Source organism: Grampus griseus, assembly GCF_964374135.1.
Source record: "Grampus griseus genome assembly, chromosome: 6".
In the NCBI taxonomy this organism is placed as follows: domain Eukaryota; kingdom Metazoa; phylum Chordata; class Mammalia; order Artiodactyla; family Delphinidae; genus Grampus; species Grampus griseus.
In genome coordinates, this window is record NC_139000.1 from 10,350,680 (window position 1) to 10,374,476 (window position 23,797).

A 23,797-nucleotide genomic window follows, 5' to 3' on the forward strand; every position below is an offset into this window, starting at 1 on the left:
ATTGTGAAGCAAGTATACTCCAATAAAGACCTATTAAAAAAAATAAATAAATAAAAGCTAGGTTTCAGTCGTGGCCCTACCACTAATAAAATTTGTGATCATGAGCAAGTAACATTACTATTCTTCTCTGTGGAAGTACTCACACTGTTCTCATGGGGTTGTTTCAGTTAAAACTTACATGTGAACATACATGAGAAACCATGAGACCTAAAAATACTCTTTTTCTCATTTGGTACCTACCTTTCCTTGACAAAGCTGCAACCTTCCATGAGCTTGTGTTTTAATAATAAAGTTCCCCCAGGGCAAACCTTATTCAGCAAACAAGAGGACTTTAAAAGAGAAATTGGCAAAGTTAGCTTGAGTCAGATGAAAAGGCCATATTGAAGAACCATGTCTAGCTCAGTGCTAGGCAGTGTGTCATCCTGTCCACTGTGCTGGCCTTGTGACCTAGTGCAGTGCCAAGTACAGAGTCAGACTGGATCATTATTTGTGGGATGAGGGAAACCCAAGTTTGTATCATGAGTAGTAATTCCACTTCTGGGAATCTGTCCTAATCAAGAGATTCAAACCAGATCAACACTTTTTGCATGAAGATGTCAACTGCTGCATTATTTTATGTGCAAAATGGAAAACAGTAGGCAGCGGTTCAGGAAATTATGAAACATCCTTTAAGGAAATAATCTAAGGTCTGAAGACTGCGTGGAAACATAGAAGGAAATTTGAGCAAGGAGGAAAAATACAAAGTTTTACTAGAACTGTATATGAAGTTGTAATAAAAGAAAGAAAGAAAAGTCATAAAAATAGCCTGTAAGAAACTATATTAGAATGATAGTGTTTTATAATAGTAGACTTATGAGCATCTTTCTTTTTTTGTAAGTAAAAATTTTTCTTTAATGAACCTGTTTTATGATTTAAATAGATTTGATTTTAAAAGCCACTTTGTTGCTACTTCTTTTGAATGAAAGGATGCTTCTCTTTCCCCCCTCAGGTGAAAGAACTAGAGCAGAGCCTGCAGGCATCTGAGGAGAAGCTAAAACAGAGCAGTGACGTTGTGGCAGCTCAGGAAGCTCAGATTCAGGAGCTTGTAAGTGGGTATTGTGACTGCTGTGTTCTAGGCCCTTGATGCTTTTTCCCTTTATTCCTTTGTAGGTCCCCAGACTCACTCCCAAATTCTGGAATGGTATCTGGACCTGACCTTAGATACAGTTGTGGGCAGATAGGCAGTGCAGGTAGAGGGAGTCAGGACCTGCTAGAAGGTCTGAGTTACCCAGAGAGATAGTGACGGGCTAGACAGCCCTGCCTAGTTCTGGGACTGTTAGAGGTGGTGTCTCCACTGGCTTTCAAACCTCACCTTGCAGCCGGGGCTGTGGAGAACAGCTCCAGGCTCTGGGGAGAAGATGGCAAGGGCTTGGCCGGTAGTCACAGCGCCAGGTCAGGTGTTGAGCTTGAAACTCGAGAAATAAAAACGGCATTTGTTGCCTGTTTGCCGTGTCTGCTAAGTACTCTGCATGTATTTTAATTTAGTCCTTGCAGCAGACCTAAGAGCCTGTACTGTTATCCTTATTCTCCAGAGGAAGCAGGCTCAGAAAGGCGACCAGATCACTAGCCCAAGGTCTCCCACCTAGTAAATGGCTGAACCCACATCCTTCCTAGGTCAAAGCCCTTGTTCTTCATCACTGTGTTATGTGCCTCCCCAGGGAAAAGCCTCATCCATAGAGGGCAGCAATGAGTGGAGTGAAGGAGGGCTGTGTCTTAGGACTGGCTGGTGCCCAGAGCTGTCCCCCCAGCACCAAGACCAATCCCAGATTCCAGCTCCTAGGCAGGCCAGGGGACCTCAGCGGCAGCCAGGCTGGAGGTCAGGAAAGAGAGTTGTTTCTGTTGGACACTCATCTTTGGGTCACTGAGGGACAGAATAAAGCCCCCATTGTCACTACGAATAACTGTCCTCTGCTACCCCCTCAGGCCTCCGCAAACAAGGAGAGCAGCTGTGCACAGCAGCAGGTCCTCGCTCTGGAGCAGCAGTGCACAGAGCAGATCCACACACTGGAGGCCCAGCTCTCTGCCCTGGAGAGAGCTCGGGCAGACGACCATGCGGCCGCGGAGCGGAAGGTGGTGAGTGAGGAAAGGAGAGGGGCCGGGCACGGGAGCACCACGTTCACGTGTGGCTCGGCTGCCAAGTTGTTTGATGGGAAGAAGACTAGCCCTCCTCTGAAGTAGGCAACCACTTTTTGGAGCAGTTTTTATCTTTCACCAAAACACCTGCTCATGAGACTGGATGTTAAAAGGCTGCTTTTTATAAAAACCCTGAACAAATGGGTTTTCTTTTTCCTTGGGCTGCACATGGACTTCCTGGTGCTTCCTGACCAGTCCCATCAGCGGCTTCCCACTGCCTTTCTAAAATGTATACTGTTCATCCTTAATGGCTTCTCCCTTCCCTGGTCCCCCTCCTTGTTCCATAGGCTTCAGAATCAAGTGCCTTAGTTCTTCTTGTGAGGAGTGTGTCAGGTGACTCTCCCTTCCTCACCCCAATCCCCATTCTCATCTCCCACCCCTGCAGTGGCAACAAAAGGAAGGGGGGCATTTTTAAAGGTTCCATGTCAAAGAGATAGGACTGTGCTCAGGGGAAATGTGGTAAAGACCTTTTCTTTTATACATACTTTTCTCAATTTGCAGAGAGAGCTGGAGCAAGAAAATGCAGGCCTTAAAGAAAGTAAGAATGAATGTGAACATTCTCTACAACATCACCAACTTGAACTAAAGAAGCTGAAGGTATTTATCTAATTGAATCAGTTTCACAAAAGTATCATGTCTTTCATGTGTGTATTTGGAGTGGCCAGGTGAACGTTCTATACGTAGAGTAGAGAAGGAATGGAACTAGCATTTGTTCAGAGTTCTGCTAAGCATTTGCAACAAATTGTCACCTCGTTAAGTCCTCTCAGTGATCAAGGACATAGGGAGAGTTGTGCTTATTTTGCATTTAATGTCGTCGAGGTTCTGAGTGTAAGTAATTTGTCCAGGTTCCATAGTTAGAGGTGGTGCTGCTCTGACTTTTCACTCCACCACGGAGACCCAGCCCTTCCTCTCTGTCCTCGTAGCACCTCATAGGTGCTAGTGCAGTAGTGCCATGTCATGGAAAGCATGGACTTTAGAGTCAAATATTTCTTCATGCATTCCCTTCAACAAACATCTGAGTACTTGTGGGCCCCATTGTAGGTGCTGGGATGTGGCAGTGAGCAAAACAGACAAAATCATTCCCCCTCCCCTAACCTGTGGAGCTTGTAACTAGAGACAGTAAACACTTTTTTTTTTAATTTAATTTTATTTATTTTTTATACAGCAGGTTCTTATTAGTCATCAATTTTATACACATCAGTGTATACACGTCAATCCCAATCTCCCAATTCATCACACCACCACCCCGCCACTTTCCCCCCTTGGTGTCCATATGTTTGTTTTCTACATCTGTGTCTCTATTTCTGCCCTGCAAACTGGTTCATCTGTACCATTTTTCTAGGTTCCACATATATGCGTTAACATACGATAATTTTTTTCTCTTTCTGACTTACCTCACTCTGTATCACAGTCTCTAGATCCATCCACGTCTCTACAAATGATCCGATTTCTTTCCTTTTTATGGCCGAGTAATATTCCATTGTATATGTACCACATCTTCTTTATCCATTCATCGAGACAGTAAACACTTGATAAATGGTTATAAATGCTATGAAGACAATAAAGCAGAGTAAAGGACAGAGAGGAGGGAGGAAAGGGCTCTTTTAAATATGGAGGTGAATACGGGAACCAGGATGGCAGAGTAGAAGGACATGCTCTCACTCCCTCTTGTGAGAACACCAGAATGACAAGTAGCTGCTGGACAGTCATCGACAGGAAGACACTGGAACTCACCAAAAAAGATACCCCACATCCAAAGACGAAGGAGAATCCACAATGAGACGGTAGGACGGGCACAATCACAGCAAAATCTAATCCCATAACTGCTGGGTGGGTGACTCACAGACTGGAGAATACTTATTCCACAGATGTCCACCCACTGGAGTGAAGGTTCTGAGCCCCACATCAGGCTGCCCAACCTGGGGGTCTGGCAACAAGAGGAGGAATTCCTAGAGAATCAGACTTTGAAGCCTAGTGGGATTTGATTGCAGGACTTCGACAGGACTGGGGGAAACAGAGACTCCACTCTTGAAGGGCACACACAAAGTAGTGTGCACGTCAGCACCCAGGGGAAGGAGCAGTGACCCCGGGGAGACTGAACCAGACCTACCTGCTAGTGTTGGAGGGTCTCCTGCAGAGGCGGGGGGTGGCTGTGGCTCACCGTGGGGACAAGGACACAGCAGAAGTTCTGGGAAGTACTCTGTGGCGTGAGCCCTCCCAGAGTCCGCCATTAGCCCCACCAAAGAGCCGGGTAGGCTCCAGTGTCGGATTGCCTCAGGCCAAACAACCAACAGGGAGGGAACCCAGCCCCATCCATCAGCAGTCAAGCGGATTAAAGTTTTACTGAGCTCTGCCCACCAGAGCAACAGTCAGCTTTACCCACCACCAGTCCCTCCCATCAGGAAACCTGCACAAGCCGCTTAGATAGCCTCATCCACCAGAGGGCAGACAGCAGACGCAAGAAGAACTACAATCCTGCAACCTGTGGAAAAAAAACCACATTGACAGAACGATAGACAAGATGAAAAGGCAGAGGGCTATGTACCAGATGAAGGAACAAGATAAAACCCCAGAAAAACAACTAAATGAAGTGGAGATAGGCAACCTTCCAGAAAAAGAATTCAGAATAATGATAGTGAAGATGATGCAGGACCTCAGAAAAGGAATGAAGGCAAAGATGGAGAAGATGCAAGAAATGTTTAACAAAGACCTAGAAGAATTAAAGAACAAACAAACAGAGATGAGCAATACAATAACTGAAATGAAAACTACACTAGAAGGAATCAATAGCAGAATAACTGAGGCAGAAGAATGGATAAGTGACCTGGAAGACAGAATGGTGGAATTCACTGCTATGGAACAGAATAAAGAACCAAGAATGAAAAGAAATGAAGACAGCCTAAGAGACCTCTGGGACAACATTAAACGCAAACACATTCACATTATAGGGGTCCCAGGAGAAGAGAGAGAGAAAGGGCCAGAGAAAATATTTGAAGAGATTATAGTCAAAAACTTCCTTAACATGGGAAAGGAAATAGCCACCCAAGTCCAGGAAGTGCAGTGAGTCCCATACAGGATAAACCCAAGGAGAAACACGCTAAGACACATAGTCATCAAATTGGCAAAAATTAAAGACAAAAATTATTGAAAGCAGCAAGCGAAAAATGACAAATAACCTACAAGGGAACTCCCATAAGGTTAACAGCTGATTTCTCAGCAGAAACTCTACAAGCCAGAAGGGAGTGGCATGATATACTTAAAGTGATGAAAGGGAAGAACCTACAACGAAGATTATCTGGCAAGGATCTCATTCAGATTCAATGGAGAAATCAGAAGCTTTACAGACAAGCAAAAGCTCAGAGAATTCAGCACCACCAAACTAGCTCTACAACAAATGCTAAAGGAACTTCTCTAAGTTGAAACACAAGAGAAGAATAGGACCTACAAAAACAAACCCAAAACAATTAAGAAAATGGTCATAGGAACATACATATCAATAATTACCTGAAACATGAATGGATTAAATGCTCCAACCACAAGACACAGGCTTGCTGAATGGATACAAAAGCAAAACCCATCTATATTCTGTCTACAAGAGACCCACTTGAGACCTAGGGACACATACAGACTGAAAGTGAGGGGATGGAAAAAGATATTGCATGCAAATGGAAATCAAAAGAAAGCTGGAGTAGCAATACTCATCAGATAAAATAGACTTTAAAGAATGTTACAAGAGACAAGGAAGGACACTACATAATGATCAAGGGATCAATCCAAGAAGAAGATATAACAATTATAAATATATATGCACCCAACATAGGAGCACCTCAATACATAAGGCAACTGCTAACAGCTATAAAAGGAAATTGACAGTAACACAATAATAGTGGGGGACTTTAACACCTCACTTACACCGTATGGACAGATCATCCAAAATGAAAATAAATAAGGAAACAGAAGCTTTAAATGACACAATAGCCCAGATAGATATAATTGATATTTATAGGACATTCCATCCTAAAACAGCAGATTACACTTTCTTCTCAAGTGCGCACGGAACATTCTCCAGGATAGATAACATCTTGGGTCACAAATCAAGCCTCAGTAAATTTAAGAAAATTGAAATCATATCAAGCATCTTTTTTGACCACAACGCTATGAGGTTAGAAATGAATTACAGGGGAAAAAACATAAAAAACACAAACACATGGAGGCTAAACAATATGTTACTAAATAACCAAGAGATCACTGAATAAATCAAAGAGGAAATCAAAAAATACCTAGAGATAAATGACCATGAAAACATGACAATCCAAAACCTATGGGATGCAGCAAAAGCAGTTCTAAGAGGGAAGTTTATAGCTATACAAGCCTACCTCAAGAAACAAGAAAAATCTGAAATAAACAATCTAACCTTACACCTAAAGGAACTAGAGAAAGAAGAACAAACAAAACCCAAAGTTAGCAGAAGGAAAGAAATCAAGATCAGAGCAGAAATAAATTAAATAGAAACAGAGAAAACAATAGCAAAGATCAATAAAACTAAAAGCTGGTTCTTTGAGAAGATAAACAAAATTGATAAACCATTAGCAAGACTCATCAAGAAAAAGAGGGAGAGGACTCAAATCAATAAAATTAGAAATGAAAAAGGAGACGTTACAACAGACACCGCAGAAATACAAAGCATCCTAAGAGACTACCACCAGCAACTCTATGCCAATAAAATGGACAACCTGGAAGAAATGGACAAATTCTTAGAAAGGTAGAACCTTCCAAGACTGAACCAGGAAGAAGCAGAAAATATGAACAGACCAATCACAAGTAATGAAATTGAAACTGTGATTAAAAATCTTCCAACAAACAAAAGTCCAGGACCAAATGGCTTCACAGGTGAATTGTATCAAACATTTAGAGAAGAGCTAACACCCATCCTTCTGAAACTCTTCCAAAAAATTGCAGAGGAAGGAGCACTCCCAAACTCATTCTATGAGGCCACCATCACCCTGATACCAAAACCAGACAAAGATACTACAAAATAAGAAAATTACAGACCAATATCACTGATGAATACAAATGCAAAAATCCTCAACAAAATACTAGCAAACAGAATCCAACAACACATTAAAAGGATCATACACCATGATCAAGTGGGATTTATCCCAGGGGTGCAAGGATATACGCAAATCAATCAGTGTGATACACCATATTAACAAATTGAAGAATGAAAACCATATGATCATCTAAATAGATGCAGAAAAAGCTTTTGACAAAATTCAACACCCATCTATGATAAAAACTCTCCCAGAAAGTGGGCATAGAGGGAACCTACCTCAACATAATAAAGGCCATATACGACAAACCCACAGCAAACATCATTCTCAATGGTGAAAAACTGAAAGCATTTCCTCTAAGATCAGGAACAAGACAAGGATGTCCACTCTCACCACTATTACTCAACATAGTTTTGGAAGTCCTAGCCACGGCAATCAGAGGAGAAAAAGAAATAAAAGGAATACAAATTGGAAAAGAAGAAGTAAAACTGTCACTGTTTGCAGATGACATGATACTGTACGTGTAGAATCCTAAAGATGCCACCAGAAAACTACGAGAGCTAATCAATGAATTTGGTAAAGTTGCAGGATACAAAATTAATGCACAGAAATCTCTTGCATTCCTATACACTAATGATGAAAATTCTGAAAGAGAAATTAAGGAAACACTCCCGTTTACCATTGAAACAAAAAGAATAAAATACCTAGGAATAAACCTTCCTAGGGAGACAAAAGACCTGTATGCAGAAAACTATAGGACACTGATGAAAAAAATTAAAGATGATACCAACAGATGGAGAGATATACCATGTTCTTGGATTGGAAGAATCAATATTGTAAAAATGACTATACTATCCAAAGCAATCTACAGATTCAATGCAATCCCTATCAAATTACCAATGGCATTTTTTACGGAACTAGACAAAAAAAATCTTAAAATTTGTATGGAAACCCAAAAGACCCTGAATAGCCAAAGCAGTGTTGTGGGAAAAAAATGGAGCTGGAGGAATCAGACTCCCTGACTTCAGACTATACTACAAAGCTACAGTAATCAAGACAATATGGTACTGGCACAAAAACAGAAACATAGGTCAATGAACAAGATAGAAAGCCCAGCGGTAAACCCATCCACCTATGGTCAACTAATCTATGACAAAGGAGGCAAAGATATACAATGGAGAAAAGACAGTCTCTTCTACAAGTGGTGCTGGGAAAACTGGACAGCTACATGTAAAAGAATGAAATTAGAACACTCCCTAACACCATACGCAAAAATAAACTCAAAGTGGATTAGAGACCTAAATGTAAGACCGGACACTATAAAACTCTTAGAGGAAAACATAGGAAGAACACTCTTTGACATAAATCACAGCAAGATCTTTTTTGATCCACCTCCTAGAGTAACGGAAATAAAAACAAAAATAAACAAATGGGACCTAATGAAACTTAAAAAGTTTTTGACAGCAAAGGAAACCATAAACAAGACGAAAAGACAGCCCTCAGAATGGGAGAAAATATTTGCAAATGAATGAACGGACAAAGCATTAATCTCCAAGATTAATTGCAGCTCAATTTTAAAAAAACAACCCAATCCAAAAGTGGGCAGAAGACCTAAATAGACATTTCTCCGAAGAAGACATACAGCTGGCCAAGAAGCACATGAAAAGCTGCTCAACATCACTAATTATTAGAAAAATGCAAATCAAAACTACAGTGAGGTATCACCTCACACCAGTTAGAATGGGCTTCATCAGAAAATCTACAAACAACAAATGCTGGAGAGGGTGTGGAGAAAAGGGAACCCTCTTGCACTGTTGGTGGGAATGTAAATTGATACAGCCACTATGGAGACCAGTATGGACATTCCTTAAAAAACTAAAAATAGAATTACCATATGATCCAGCAGTCCCACTACTGGGCATATACCTAGAGAAAACCACAATTCAAAAAGTCACATGCACCCCAATGTTCATTGCAGCACTCTTTACAATAGCCAGGTCATGGAAGCAACCTAAATGCCCATTGACCGACGAATGGATAAAGAAGCTGTGGTACATATATACAATGGAATATTACTCAGCCATAAAAAGGAACGAAACTGGGTCATTTGTTGAGATGTGGATGGATCTAGAGACTGTCATACAGAGTGAAGTAAGTCAGAAAGAGAAAAACAAATATCGTATATTAACGCATATGTGTGGAACCTAGAAAAATGGTACAGATGAACCAGTTTGCAGGGCAGAAATAGAGACACAGACGTAGAGAACAAGCGTATGGACACCAAGGGAGGAAAGCCATGGGGGGCGGGGTGCTGTGATGCATTGGGCGATTGGGATTGACATGTATACACTGATGTGTATAAAATTGATGACTAATAAGAACCTGCTATATAAAAAAATAAATTTAAAAATTAAGAAAAAAGATATATATGGAGGCGAGGGAGGGTGTCAGTGAGATTTGAGCAAAAGGTCTGAATAACGAGAAGGGGACAGCAGTGCGATTTTTTGGGGAAGGGATATTCCAGACAGAATAAATAGCAAAGGGAAACACGCTTATGCAGAAAAAAGCTTGGTTTGTTCAGAGAACAGCACAAAGGCCACTGTAGCTGCCACTCTGTGGGCTGGGGGAGAGCCGTGGATGATAGAAGGTCATTGGGGAAGCAGTTGGAGGTTTTAAGTAGAGGAGTGACGTGAGAAGTTTTGTAGTAAAAGGATTACTCTGGCTGTATGTGGAAAATGTTCTGTAAAGGAGGCAAGTACAGAAGCAGGAAGACCTTTTAGGAAGCTCAGATATTACTGTGCGTACTCCGTTTAAGGATATAAAAGACAAAATTGAACATTTCAGCAGAGATTTGGAAATTATAATAGAAGACAGTAGTTTTGAAAAGGAATCTAATTAGGGTTTCCCTGGTGGCACAGTGGTTAAGAATCCACCTGCCAAGGCAGGGGACACGGGTTCGATCCCTGATCTGGGAAGATCCCACATGCCGAGGAGCAACTAAGCCCGTGCACCACAACTACTGAGCCTGCGCTCTAGAGCCCACAAGCCACAACTACTGAAGCCCATGTGCCACAACTGCTGAGCCCACATGCCACAGCTGCTGAATCCTGCACGCCTAGAGCCCATGCTCTGCAACAAGAGAAGCCACCACAATGAGAAGCCCGCACACTGCAACAAAATATAGCCCCCGCTCGCCACAACTAGAGAAAGCCTGCATGCAGCAGTGAAGACCCCGTGCAGCCAAAAATAAATAAAATTTTTTAAAAAAGAAAAGGAATCAAATTAGAATTCCAAAACTGAAAAATGCAGTAGCTGAAAGTAAAAATGCAGATTACAAAAGGGCATGAGGAAACTTTTTTGGGGTAATGGATATTTTCACTATTTTTATTTTGGTGATGGTTTCAGCATAATTCATCAGTTGCATACTTTAAATATGTGCAGTTTATTATTTGCCAATTATACTTCAGTAAAGTTGTTTTAAAAACAATGAATGAGCTTAACAGCAGATTAGAACTAAAGAGAGAAGTAGTGAAATGGAAGAAAGGTCAGAATAAAATGTAGAAAAGAGAAGATAAAAGACATACAGGGTACTGTGAGATGTTTTATCATGTGTCAGTAGAAGCCCAGAGGAAATGAAAAAAATGAGACAGAAGCAATCATTAAAGAGATAATGGCTGAGAATTTTTCAAAGTGATGAAAGCTCTCAAGTCACAGGTACAGGTATAAGAATCCTTACAAATCCAAACAGGATAAATTTTACAATGCAGCCACAGCACTGTAGGAGCACTAAAGAAAGCCAAGAAAACGCAAAGAATTAGGCACCGACAGACTTGCATTAAAGTAAGTACTAAACAGCATCTTTCGGGTGAAGGAAAATTCTAGATGGAAGTACGGAAGATGTAGAGGGAAGAATGGAGGGCAGTGATTATTGCAAGTATGTGCACAAGAAGAAACAGAAAATCTGCCCCACAGCATGTGATTCACGGTCCAGTCAGGAGGGAGGAACTACCCCAGTTATTTGAGAATTTGTGTTCTAATGTAAAATTTTTAATCCAGCACTGAAACAGTTAAAAGATAGTAGCAACTGCAGGACACAGCTTCCAACCCTAGGACTAAGGGAACAAAGTGATGATGTTGGAATTATTTAGGAATTAAGAAGAGGAGCCCCACAGATTTGAAACTCAGACCTGTGAGGAGGGGCTCTGTACAGTTGGTCCTGGTGTGTTTGTTGGGGGATAGGGCAGTAAAAGAATTCAGCCGCAAGTGTCGGGAAGACTTCAGGGTGGATGCAGCTGCTGCTTTGGGAAGAAATTGCAGCTGCCAGGGCCAAGCAGCATTGCTCACAGAAACTGGAAGCTGACGGAAAGGAGCAAGTCTTTCTCCCTCCTCCTCCTTCCAGTCTCCCTGGAGCGCCCCCTTCTGGCAGAGATTAGTATGTATATGAATATGGAGCCCGACCTGGAGAAATAGGGTTTGCAGATTCCCAGGCACAGCATCACAGAGCAGAATATGAAAGGGTGGGTGTGGGCTGAGGCAATAACTTAAAAACCAGCACACACAGGCTGTTTAGAAGTGTGGTTAATTTTCAAACGTTTGAGCGAGTTTTCTCGATATCTTGGATTTCTAGTTTAATACCATTATAGTCTCATAATATTCTAAATGATTTCAGTTCTTTGATATTTATTTAGACTTGTTTTATGACCCAACCTATAGTGTATCTTGGTAAATATTTCAGTGCACTTGAAAAGAATATATATTCTGCTAGTAGGGAGAGCGTTCTATAAATGCTAATTAGTCAAGTTCATTAATAGTATTGTTCAAATCTTCTGTAGGTCTTCTGTTTTTTGTTTTTTTTCTTTTTTGGTATATTCCATCGCTTACTGAGAGGGGTGCTAGATCTTCAGCTGTAATCATGGATTTGTCTCTGTCTCTCTTTAGTTCTGTCAGTCTTCTGGTATTTTGAAGCACTATTTTTAGATGCACACTTTTTGTTTGTTTGTTTGTTTGGATCCATGTTTTTCAAAACAGCCCTCTGGGGAAATCATTCCCAGGTGCAGAGGGCTGTGCTCATGGGTAGCCTGCTGGCTTCTGCAGTGAACCTGAGGTATGCCGATCAGTCTCAAATCCTGGATCGTGTGTGGCTCTGTGGCAGTAGCTGAGACTCCACAGCCACGTAGACTCAGTTCTGGGTGTCACCCTGGCCCCTCACTAGCTGATGCTTGAGGGAATCCAGTGTCCTTTTTTCAAACTGAAGATGATAACCCTTGACCTCAAAAGGTTTACCCTGGGGATCAAGCATGACCATGGATGAAAAGTACCAAGTACAGTTCCTGGCATGCTTCCTGCCTTCTCACTCACAGCCTGCCTGCTGTCCTCTTAAGACATCATCAGCAGTCATAGCGTCTCTTCTAAACTTCCCCAGAAAAGGCTCCTGTGGAGGCATGACATTCCTGTCACCCGGCCCACCTGGGCTTGCAGGGCCAGGGTTTCATAGCTCCACTCAGCCTGAGATCTCTTGCTCCTTCTCCTGTACCAACAGAGCTTCTCCCGATGAAGGGGATTGTCTGGGGTAGTTCGAGGTCTCACTGTCAGCCTCTTGAGTTCCTGCACCAATTTTCCTTGTCTGCTAGAGGTGGACTCACGGAATGTCAATTCTGACAGCTCCCCAGTAGGAACCAGAATGGCACTGGCCATGAGGCTGACGTCTCCATCCATTAACCCACCTGGACTGGTGTAAGTGGAAAAGGAGATATCGTAGGAGGAGTTGAATAGTCCACTGAACCAGAAAGACTTGTCCAACTGGAACCTGGGGCCTCAGATCTCTTCTCTGCCTGCGTCATGCTGTCTCTTGCCCTGTCAGTCACCCAACTCATCCTTGCTTTTCTCGATGATGTAGACTGTGTCCTAGAGGTTGGGAGGACATCACCTCAGCAGCTCCAAGCTGGTATCATTCCAACTTAGCAACCCCAGGGAAAAGAGGGCATCTCCCTCTCAGCTTCACCATATAAAAAAAGATTCTGATATAAAAAGGGATTTGATTGGTTCATCTTGGGTGACAGAGCCATCCTTTGGACAAATCAAGTTGGCCAAGGGGATGATTTACTGTGATTGGCCAGGCCCGAATCACATGCTTATTCTTGTTTTTTTGTTTGTTTGTTTTGTTTTTGTCCGGTATGCGGGCCTCTCACTGTTGTGGCCTCTTCTGTTGTGGAGCACAGGCTCTGGACGCGCAGGCTCAGTGGCCATAGCTCACGGGCCCAGCCGCTCTGCGGCATGTGGGATCTTCCTGGACCGGGGCACGAACCCGTGTCCCCTGCATCGGCAGGCGGACTCTCAACCACTGCGCCACCAAGGAAGCCCACATGCTTATTCTTGTAGCCACAAAATGGGGACATCATTATTGGTATCCCTACCAGAACCATGTAGAATTTTGGGGTGGGAGTGGGGAATAGCAGTGATGAGGCTCTTACCCCCCCCCACCAAAAGGGGTGATTCTGGGTAGACATAAACAGCAGACATCCCTGACCAGTGTGCAGGCACCTGAGAAGTCATATTATTCATCTAGGGGTTGATCAGCGAGCCCGGCGTCAGCCTCAGGGAAGAGGACTGATGTGATTGTCAGGAGGGAGTCCCTGTGCTCTGGCGGGGGGACGCAGCGGGGCAGCCCTGCTTGTGGTAGAAAAGACTGGTGGTAGAGTGTAGCAGCCAAAGGCTTGGCTCAGCTCAGACTCTGGCTTAAAACGTGGCCATGCCACTTACTAGCTCTAGGACCTCAGGCAATTATTTAACCTCTCAGAGCCTCAGTTTTCTCTCCTGTAATATGGATGATTTTGATGAATTTGTGACATTTCCTGTATTAAAATTCAGTAATTGCTTATTATCATTTCTGTAACCAGATTGCTCCAGTCTGCTACTCCATTCACGTCAGCCTGAGTCTTCTTGTTCTGTGTTGATTTCATTAGACCACCTCTTTTGAGTCTAGGTCCGCTAGCCTTTGGCCTGAGTACTAGCTGGTGTGTTCATGGGACGACTGACCTTCCACGGTGTGCCTGTTCCCAGAGGTTGGTGGGTTGTCCACAGGAACAGTTCTCAGAGGCAAACAGAAGGCAGTGCAGCGAAAGAGTAGCCTGGGAACCTTGGGAAGCAGGAAACACTTTCGTCTGGCCCTGCAAGACGGCCCTCCCTCTGTGGGCGTCACATGAAGTGTGCAGCTAAATAAAGGTGAACTGAGGTTCTGGACTCAAATCTCATACCCATTTTCCGGATTGTAGGAAGAATGGAGCCAAAGAGAAATTGTGAGTGTGGCAATGGCTCAAGCCCTGGAGGAGGTGCGGAAGCAAAGGGAAGAGTTCCAGCAACAGGTAGGCCCCCTGTGATGCCTCCACCTCAGTCCCAGGCAGGACCAACCTACCTCCTGGTCTGTCCAGGGCAGAGGGTGGACACAGGTCTCAGGAGTGTCGTCAGCTGCTTGATTCCCCTGATGTCTCTAGGAAGATGGGAGAAAGATGTTAGAAAGAAACCCTCACCCCATAGGATGGCCTTTTAAAATTTCGATAGTTAATGTGATAAACATCACCTGGGGAAAAGTCCAGAACCAGGTACTACTGGGCTCTAATTCTGTGAGGTGGGCCACCACCGGCCGCAGGCCCCAGAGACCACATACAGTTGAGCTCTCAGCAGCAAGGGTGGGAAAAGCCTTCCTTTGAGGACAGACTCAAGAGTCAGGCCCCAGATCTAGGTAACTAGCTCTAGGTCTTTGTTCGGTCCTTAACAGATCTGTCTGAGTTGCCTCTGAAAAGACCCTATGATAATCATACCTTCAAGAATATGATAATGAGGTCATTTGTATGAAATGCTGGGCACGTCACAGGCCCTCAGGACGTGGAAGTTACGGTTTTGACAGCTTTCGGAAGGCTGGGCAGAAAGGCCATGTCTCTGGTAGGCCCACTACAGGCCAGAGGGGCAGTGAGGGTGATTGCCCCTGTGCGGGGCCCCTGCCGAGGAGAACTGATTTGTGCATGTTTATAGGAGCAGAGGTTAGCTTGGGGAATGTTCTAGGCTGTGGCCTTCAGGGAGGGATTCATGGAGGACCCTGGTAGTGGAAAAGTGGAGACTCCTTTAGGGAAGATGGGATTATTGCTACCAACCTTCTCTCTTGTTGGTTTTTCTCTCCGAGGCTGCTAACCTGATCGCCATAGGAGGTGAGAAGGAGCAGAGTCTGCAGGAAAAAACTGAAGTGATTCTCCAGAAAGAGCAAGAGATTCTCCAGCTGAAGAAAGGTGAGGAGTCTGCCAAGGCTGGGCCTTTTCACCTGTTCTTGCCCGGACCCCTGCCTGGAGGTGGCCCAGTCACCGCGCTCACCTCCCCTCTGCCTGGCCTAGGTCACGACTCCGCCCTGCTGCAGATGCGCCAGCTGCAGAGTGAGCTGGAGGCCCTGAGGGGCCTGAGGGCCGAGCAGTCGGAGGCGGCCAACGAGCGGGAGGACCTGCTGAGGCTGCGGAGCCAGGAGCAGGGCGTGGTGCTCTCGGTCAGCGAGCCTCATGTGAGTCCCGCCTGAGCCGCCTCCCTGTGCCTCAGCTTCCTCTCCAACGGGGGGCGCCTCGCCGCGAGGGGTTGTGCGTGTTGAGGAGCCCATCCGATGTGACGACACCTGTCAGTGATCAGGTGCTGAAGCCCTTCCTTCCCAGCAGGCTCCTTGCATGGAGAGTTAATTGTCCCCCCAGCAGGCTCTGTGACGGGGTTGCCATAGTTTAAGTCTGGTTCCTGGCTAGCTGCCTGGTGGAGCACATCAGTCGTCACCTTTGGAATGAGTCTGGCCCCCTTCCCTAGGGATCTGTGGCTTAGCTTGACCATGTCCTGTGCTGCCACCACCCTGTAGGTGACCTCGAGGGCCGGGCAGGACCCCGCGTACCAGCTTCCGGCTGCAGAGGGGATACCAAATGGTGAGATGGGGACCGCCATGGATCTAGGGCAGCTACAGAAGGAAAAACAGGACTTGGAGCAGCAACTTCTAGAGAAAAATAAGGTGAGGACGCTCTTTACCTCAGCTATTTATGTCCCTTTCCCTGTCCTTGTGCCTAAAACCATCTAGTCCATTCTTCAAGAGTTGTGCTGATGCCCCTGGGCCCCTCTTGGGGGAGGTGTTACCTCTTCCATCACAAGGGCTTCTTCCTGGTTCTCCTCTTCTGCTTACCTCCTGCACGGCCCTCTTCCTTTCACACTCGTGCAGTCTCCTCCCAGACCCCCCACCTGAGATGGTATCTGGAGTATTAGAGCTGGAACAGTGGCAGGTCTCGGTGTCCCCAGCCCCCTCTGCCATCGCCAGCTAGGTCCTATGACCAGTCACCTTACCTCTGCACTTTTTTCTACAGCTGTGAAATGAGAGCGGTGATACCTGCCTTTCAGTGGTTTTGTGAGGGGGAGGTTGGGGGATGAAATGAAACTGTTTGTTAGCTTCCTGTAAATTTTCTGGTATTTGATAGAGGCTTAATAAATGTCATGATTCCACCCACCCTGCCTGGCCTCTGCACCTGTAAATGCAGGGTCTCGTTTGAGCCTCGTTTTTAAAATGTCCTGTGAAGTTAACTGTGCTGGCTAGTCAGTGCTCTGGCCTGAAATTCCGCCCCCAAATTGTGTGATTACTCTTTAACAAAGGAGAAAGGTGGTCATTCTTTATCTCCCCCTACCCCCGCCCATCTCCCCCTTTCACTCACACACACACACACACACACACACACAGGCTCTTCATTTCTTATCATGAAATATAAAATATAGAAGAGTGCACACTGTGTGTCCCTGGGTCCAGCCCTCCGACAGCTTCTCCAAATTGCACTCACATCCTTGGCGATCTCCCCCATCCTGTGTGCTGCTGGCACTACATCCATACCCTGAATCCACACGGCTCCTGTGAACTCTAGACTCCTGTATCTACCCTATTTCTCTATGTCAGTGTCTGAAAGGCCCCTGAAATTGAAAACATCCAGAAGCAGACTTCAGACTGACCACGCTCTCTAGCATCTACTGCCATCTTTCCTGTCTCAGTAAATGGCAAAAACCTTGGAGTCATCCTTGTCCCCTTTGTTTCTTTCACAAGCAACATCCAAATCATTAAGGAATCCATTTGGCTCTCCCTTCAAACTGTACGCGCAATGAGCTGCTTCTCATCCCTGCCACTGCTACCACCCGAGACCAGGTGACCATCCTATCTTCCCTAGAGGATGGTGTTGGGCTTCTAATTGGTTTCCCTGTCACTTGTCTGTTCCGGCCCTCTGATGACTCTGTCCCCATAAAAGCCAAAGTCCTTGCAGTGGCCCACAAACCCTTTGTGGTCTGGCTCCTTACTGCCCACTTCCCCGTACCCTCTGCTCTCCCCCAGCATTCCCTCTCAGCCACAGTGGCCTTGCCTTTCTGTGAATATCAAGCACCCTCCCGCCTCAGGGCCTTTGCACTTGCTGAGCCTTCTGTCTGGAAGATCCTTTCCCCAATTACCCTCACTTCCTTTATGGTGTCATTTTGTCAGTGAGGCCATCCTGCTACCCTGCCAGCCCTCACCAACAGAACTCCCGGTCCCCTCACCTTGCTTTTTTTTCTCCAGGCCTCTTAATACCTTCTGATACACTGTATATTTGCTTATTGACACTGTTCTCTCTTGAGGGCAGACATTCTTTTTTTTTTTTTCCTGCTGTTTCCGCAGCCTCTAGGCCGGTGTAGAGACTCGGTATTCATTGGATAAGTTAATGAATGAGTCAAAACCTAGAAAATCAAGTAACATAAACTAGCAAATGTACTTTTGGGGGAATGCCCGGCTTCACAGTCAAGCAGAGAATACAGATTGGAACGAAACATTACCGTTTTGTCAGTGGGGTGTTGCAGGCAGTGTGACGGGAGCTGGAGGCGCTTTCCCAGCTGTCTCATCCCCAGGGGGCCGTGGCCATACTGCTCTTGAGACGACGAAGCTTATTACAGCTTTGTTTGAAAATGGAAGCTCAGGGAGTTCCCTGGCGGTCCAGTGGTTAGGACTTGGCGCTTGCTCTGACATGGCCCCGGGTTCAGTCCCCGGTCGGGGAACTCAGATCTCACAAGCCATGCAATGTGGCCAAAAAAAAAGGTAACTCAGCTACACAAGAAGACATGGGGCATCCCCTAGAGTTACTGTCACATTAAAAGTTATAATTAGCAAAACTATAAAGCTTTGGAAACTCTGATAAATGAAAACTACTATTCAAAATTCTAGCTACTCAGTGCAAGAATGGTGACGTGGACTAGAAGTCCACAGGAAAAACTCATTTTGATATAGTTGTGAGATTTTGGAGAAATTTTTATTTAAAATTTTTTCCCTGTAATGTCGACTACACATTAAATTTTTTCATTGGGAAAACAGAGTTCAGCCTTTCGGGTGGTTAATGGAATGTGTAATAAATTATATTTAAGGCCCATAATACTAATAAGCTCACTAAAAATAAATAAGGAAAATAAAGACATAAAACCCATTGTTGTTGGGTTGTGCCGAAAAACCACGATCTTTAATACTGTTCAAAATAAGTGTTAAAAATTATTATGGTATTTCAGGAGATCAATGGTGATGATGAGAATCATAAATTTTGGCCCAAGTATCCTACTTGGGGATGATAGCACATAAATATCATTCTGAAGGGCAGAATATACTGTGCAGAGGCATTTCTAGCTACACTGCCTGTGGAGGCGAGCGCCAGAAGCAGTCCTAAGGCCCCAGGCCGGGAGGGGTGGGACGGCACTGCGGCAGTGGCGGGGCCAGGAGAGCAGGGCTGTGCACAGCCTCAGCACGTGGGGGAAGGAGGCCGAGGCAGCAGGTGTGGCAGTGCAAGCTCCTCAGGAGATGAAGCAGGGGCTTCTAACAGGTGTATGGGGACCCAAGGGGTTGTCTGTCTGCTCTGTGGTCCTTTGCACTTTAAAGATGGTGAAACGTGCATTTAATGAATGGCCTTTTGTGGGGGTGGGGCTTTGCCTCAGACCATAAAGCAGATGCAGCAGAGGATGCTGGAACTCAAGAAGACTCTGCAGAAGGAGCTGGTGAGTGTCCCCCTTCTCCCCGCTGCCCATGCCCTCCTGCCTCTGTGCTCCTCCTGCCTGATGACACTCCCCCCCAGGGGACTGCAAGAGGTCTCTGGGAAGTCAGGCTGGTGGGACAGTGGCCCTGCCACCTTGAACGTGCTCCTGGAAAGTGGCTCTGTGACCCCCGGCACGAACCCTCTTTCTCTGAGCCTGTGTGTTGTCTGAGAGGTCAGTGAGGTGACGTATGGCCGTGTGTGAATGGCAGAGGCCAGGCCCAGACGTGGGAGAGCGGCGCCTCTGCCCTGGCTGGGTGCTCACTGCCCCAGGAGACGAGTCCTGATGCGGGTAAAGGAAGTGGCTGAACTTCCCCACATACCTCTCTCCCTCCTCAGCCAGCACCCTGCCTTCTTCAGGTGCTGGTGCTTCCTTCGCAGGTGGGGCCCTTTTCGCCCTACTCTGTGCAGGGTGTGGCAGAGAACTGCAGGTGATCACAGCCAGGGCCAAGTGAATCTCCCCTGTGATTTTCGAACCTGTCTTGAAGGGTTCAATGTAGCACCTTTCCATTGGTTTTTCAGAAAATCAGACCCGATAACGAGCTTTTTGAAGTCCGGGAGAAGCCTGGGCCTGAAATGACAAACATGGCCCCTTCTGTCACGAATAACGCTGACCTGACTGATGCCCGCGAGATCAACTTTGAGTACCTCAAACATGTGGTTTTAAAATTCATGTCCTGTCGCGAATCTGAGGTAAAGGGCTTTTGAGTTGCCCTTTGGGTACTGAGTTCCACCCCAGGGCCTGGTTCATTTGTCCGCGCCCTGCCTGGCTTCCCACCAAATCCATTTCTTTCTTCCTGTCCCCCATTCTGCTTTGACCACCAACGTGAGCACTCAGTCATTTCTCCAGCGGGCACTGACCTGCTGGTTGAGGAGCAAGCAGGGGGCGCCGAGTAGGGAACTGGCTCCTGGGAGGAGATGTGGGTCAGATGCTGAGGCCAGAGTCCAGGGAACTGAATCCGCCCAGCAGTCCTGCCTCCTGCCGAAGAGCAGGTGGCTGCGGTGGTCGTCCTGGTGGTCTCGTCAGTCCCCGAAGTAAAAGGTGGGGGAGGAAAAGAACCAGCAGACCTCAGAATGCCCATCTCCAGCCTCTGCGTGGTCCTTGCTGACCAAGCCTGGAGCGCATAGGAGGAGCAGGACAGGAGATGCTGCCATGTAGCCCCCTGACCGCCTGATAACTGACCGAGGCCCATGGCAGCAAGATTTGCTTTGTTTCAGGCTTTTCATCTTATAAAAGCTGTGTCAGTGTTGCTGAACTTTTCACAAGAGGAGGAGAACATGCTCAGAGAAACCCTGGAGTATAAGGTAGGGTTTCCTGGTCTGCTGTCCGCCTCCCAAAAAATGTAGTCAGTCATCCCAGCCCTGGCGGGTGAGACCATCCCACAGCTGCATCATTAGCTTGGAAGGTGCTTTTGGTTGATGAACTGGACTCAGGTAGTATTTACCGAGGACATGCTTTGTGCCCACAGGTCTCTGCTGTACTTGACTAACAGGGCCTTGTGTTCTTCTCCAGAGCACGTTCATTGGTATCACCTCATCAACAGCCCCAGGTCTGGCCAGCACCCAGACTTTTTTAAAAAATGAAAAATATTCAAAAAGTACCTGCGTAAATGCTGTAATAGAAAACATTTTAAGGAAACGTTACCTAAATTCCACTCCCTTGTTCCTGTCACCTCAGGTTTTTCTCCTGTCTCCCTCCCATCTTTAGAATGGGCCTTGCAGCCCCGCACACTGGTTACCAGAACCATCGTCTTCACTGCTCTGCTCACAGCCAGAGTCCGGGTGTGTGGAGGGTGGGGGTGGTGGCCCACGGCTGGGGAGGGGCTCTTTCAGCTGCTTCGTACCTAGTCCTGATTCTCATCTCAGGAGCCTTTTCTGTTTCAAACCCAGATGTCGTGGTTTGGGTCCAAGCCAGCTCCCAAGGGCAGCATCCGGCCATCCATCTCCAACCCTCGGATACCATGGCCCTAGGCGGCACCACCCAAGGATGAACCTCCAAGGGCTGACACTTTTTCTGTGAAAAGAACACTGACACACCAGTCTGGGTGGGTTTTTAATCACTGTAACTGCAGTATTTTGTACAAGCATCTGAACATTGTTTACAAGACTTAAGGCCCACTCCTGCAGACTGATGAGAACCTCAGGAGGTAGCTGATCCTGTTGTTCTGGTCACCAGAGGGTCCTGGCACTACCCACATTTCCACAGTGCTGCTAAAATCCCAGCTCTGGCCAGCACCCATCTGCCCCTGAATCCTCTTTCAAGGTGAGCACTTAAAGCTGAAGGCCTCAGCATGTGTCAGAGAGGAGGCGGCTGATCTATCGTGTGGTGATGACACTGGACATAGACAGCCCTTCAAAATGGTGCCCAGCAGCCCAGACCCACCTAGTTCTGCCACGAAGAGCCAACTCAGTGAGGCCGGCCTTTAAAAACTCCCTTTCCCTTTCAGTATGTTTGGGTTCAGATGAGTTAGAAGCAGCTTTTTAACTCTTCCTCCCAAGGAAACATTATTTCACGTTGTTTCTCAGACCACCGAGAACTTTAGTTGTGTCCATCTTTAAGGTACTCTGGGGCCAGTGTGGATTAATGAATATGCACCTTTCTGACAGCATCTCATTTTACTGAAGAAAACTAGCAAATGTATAACAAGATCCTTAGTACCAAATACACTCAATTGCCTTTTTAATGAATGTACTTGTCTTGGATAGGTTGCTGGTAAACCATTTTAAACTATTTTTTATAGCTAAAGTTCCTTGCTATTATAAACATGTCTTCTGTATTATAAAATCCATTTAACTGGTGTTCTTAAAGGAAAATCAGAGCATCAAGAGGAAATTATTTCTAAGATTGGGAGCCCTGTCCCTTTGTAATGTCACTAGCATTCTTTGGCATCTGCTTCCCTCTGAAGCAGTGGTGGTGTTTCATTTGTTTAGCTCTTAATTCTGTGTTGTAACACTGAGCAAATGCTAATCACATTTTCTACTGCTAAGGACAGTCTGCTGTATTCAAAGGAAGCAGCAGCTGTCCCTCTCCCCAGTCTTGACCAAAACATTGGAGGGTGGACTGCCTTGTAAGTGGAGCCACCGTCTCTCCCTGTCTGTCACCCTACCCCCAAATATTTAAGATGACACTACATTCATGTATGGCAACCAGGCAGCCCCTAGCTGGCTGCAGTACTTGATAGCATGCAAATGGCTCTGGAACTGACTGATAAAAACTTGTATTAGTTATCATTATAAAGAAAAGGGAATGTGCTTGCCCTGGATAAGGCACACTATCAAATCTAAAGGGAAACCATATATTGAGTTATAGTTTGATGAAAGTTTTATTGGTTAAATAAAAAACTGAATAACTGGAGCTCCTAAATTTATCATCAGTTATCCAATGATGTAAAGTTATGTTTCTCAACTATGTTTAGGGTTAAAATAAAGTATATCTCACAGGGAAACAAGGATTTGCAATTAACATAAGACAGTTCCGTGGACCTAGAAGTACCAAGCAAGGGCAGCATCACCCTCGTCCCCACTTGGGCTCTCTGCCATCCAAGTGACCCATTCTCCGGTTACCTACCTCCTCCTATGGCTCCCCCTGCAGATGTCTCACCTGTGTTTAGAAAGCTGTTTTCCATTTATCTGGTGGGCACACAAAACAGGAGTCCCTTCTGTTCCATAATTTTGATGAATAGGAGGTAGCTCTTCCAGCTCTTCCAGGAAAGAATCCCTAAGATTGGGTAGTTCAGGGCTTGCTAGAGGCGACTACCACACAGCCGTGGGAGCCCCGCCCGACTCCCCAGTGGCTTCTCCAGCCCTCGAGCTGGTCTCACCCACCACCCACGTTCGCCGGCCATTTTAGGCATCGTTGGTTGTGGGGCCCCTCACTAAGTCTGTACTTGCACAGGGAGGATTCATTCTGATCAGGCTTTCCTCCTGCATGTTGAATTTCCTTCAGCTTTAAGAAGAGCGGAGTAAATGTTCTAAGTGATTTGATGCACTTTTACTTGTATAAAAAGTTCTGTGATAGAGACAGTATATATAGTCCTTTATATGAGCATTGGATCTTGATCTCACCCTCCATGTGGTACACAGGGAGACTGTATTATCTAAAACTGCTGTAGAAAATTCACTTGTGGTGCAATACACTTTTTGATTAAAGCTCTTCAATCCAGAGGCAGTGGATTTACTTGATATAGTTTGGTGTGTCAGTATTTCTTTAACTTGTTAAATTTAGTACATTGTGTCTCACATTTAAAACTCCAAGGCCAAGTTCAAGGCCTGTAGAACACTAGTCTTCCAGGAAGCACCTCCCCAGATTAGGTTTGGGTGAGTAAACATTACATGTAATTTAATGAAGCCAGCAGCCCAGTCCTACCTCCCAGGAAGGGTGGGGTTCTGCAGAGGAGTTGGGAGGATTGTCACTTTGGTCAACCTCCATCTCCAAGGCCCACATGACTGGGAAGAGCTTCAGGGACATGAATGGGGTCCCTACCTTTAGCA

The 23,797-nt window shown here is 45.6% G+C and overlaps 1 protein-coding gene across 2 annotated transcripts in view; it reads left to right on the top strand.

Annotated features, from left to right (window-relative positions):
* Nucleotides 1–23,463, top strand: part of GOLGA1 (golgin A1) — a 51,697-nt gene extending 28,234 nt beyond the window's left edge. For both annotated transcript variants that reach the window (XM_082656944.1, XM_082656945.1), the window contains exons 13-23: nt 989–1,084; nt 1,963–2,112; nt 2,674–2,769; nt 14,495–14,584; nt 15,400–15,502; nt 15,605–15,765; nt 16,102–16,248; nt 19,212–19,271; nt 19,829–19,999; nt 20,525–20,611; nt 21,197–23,463. In XM_082656944.1, coding sequence (XP_082513070.1) covers nt 989–1,084; nt 1,963–2,112; nt 2,674–2,769; nt 14,495–14,584; nt 15,400–15,502; nt 15,605–15,765; nt 16,102–16,248; nt 19,212–19,271; nt 19,829–19,999; nt 20,525–20,611; nt 21,197–21,277 — 1,242 coding nt within the window. In that variant the 3' untranslated portion in view covers nt 21,278–23,463. The remainder of the gene's footprint in view (nt 1–988; nt 1,085–1,962; nt 2,113–2,673; nt 2,770–14,494; nt 14,585–15,399; nt 15,503–15,604; nt 15,766–16,101; nt 16,249–19,211; nt 19,272–19,828; nt 20,000–20,524; nt 20,612–21,196) is intronic.
* Nucleotides 23,464–23,797: the final 334 nt, after the last annotated feature.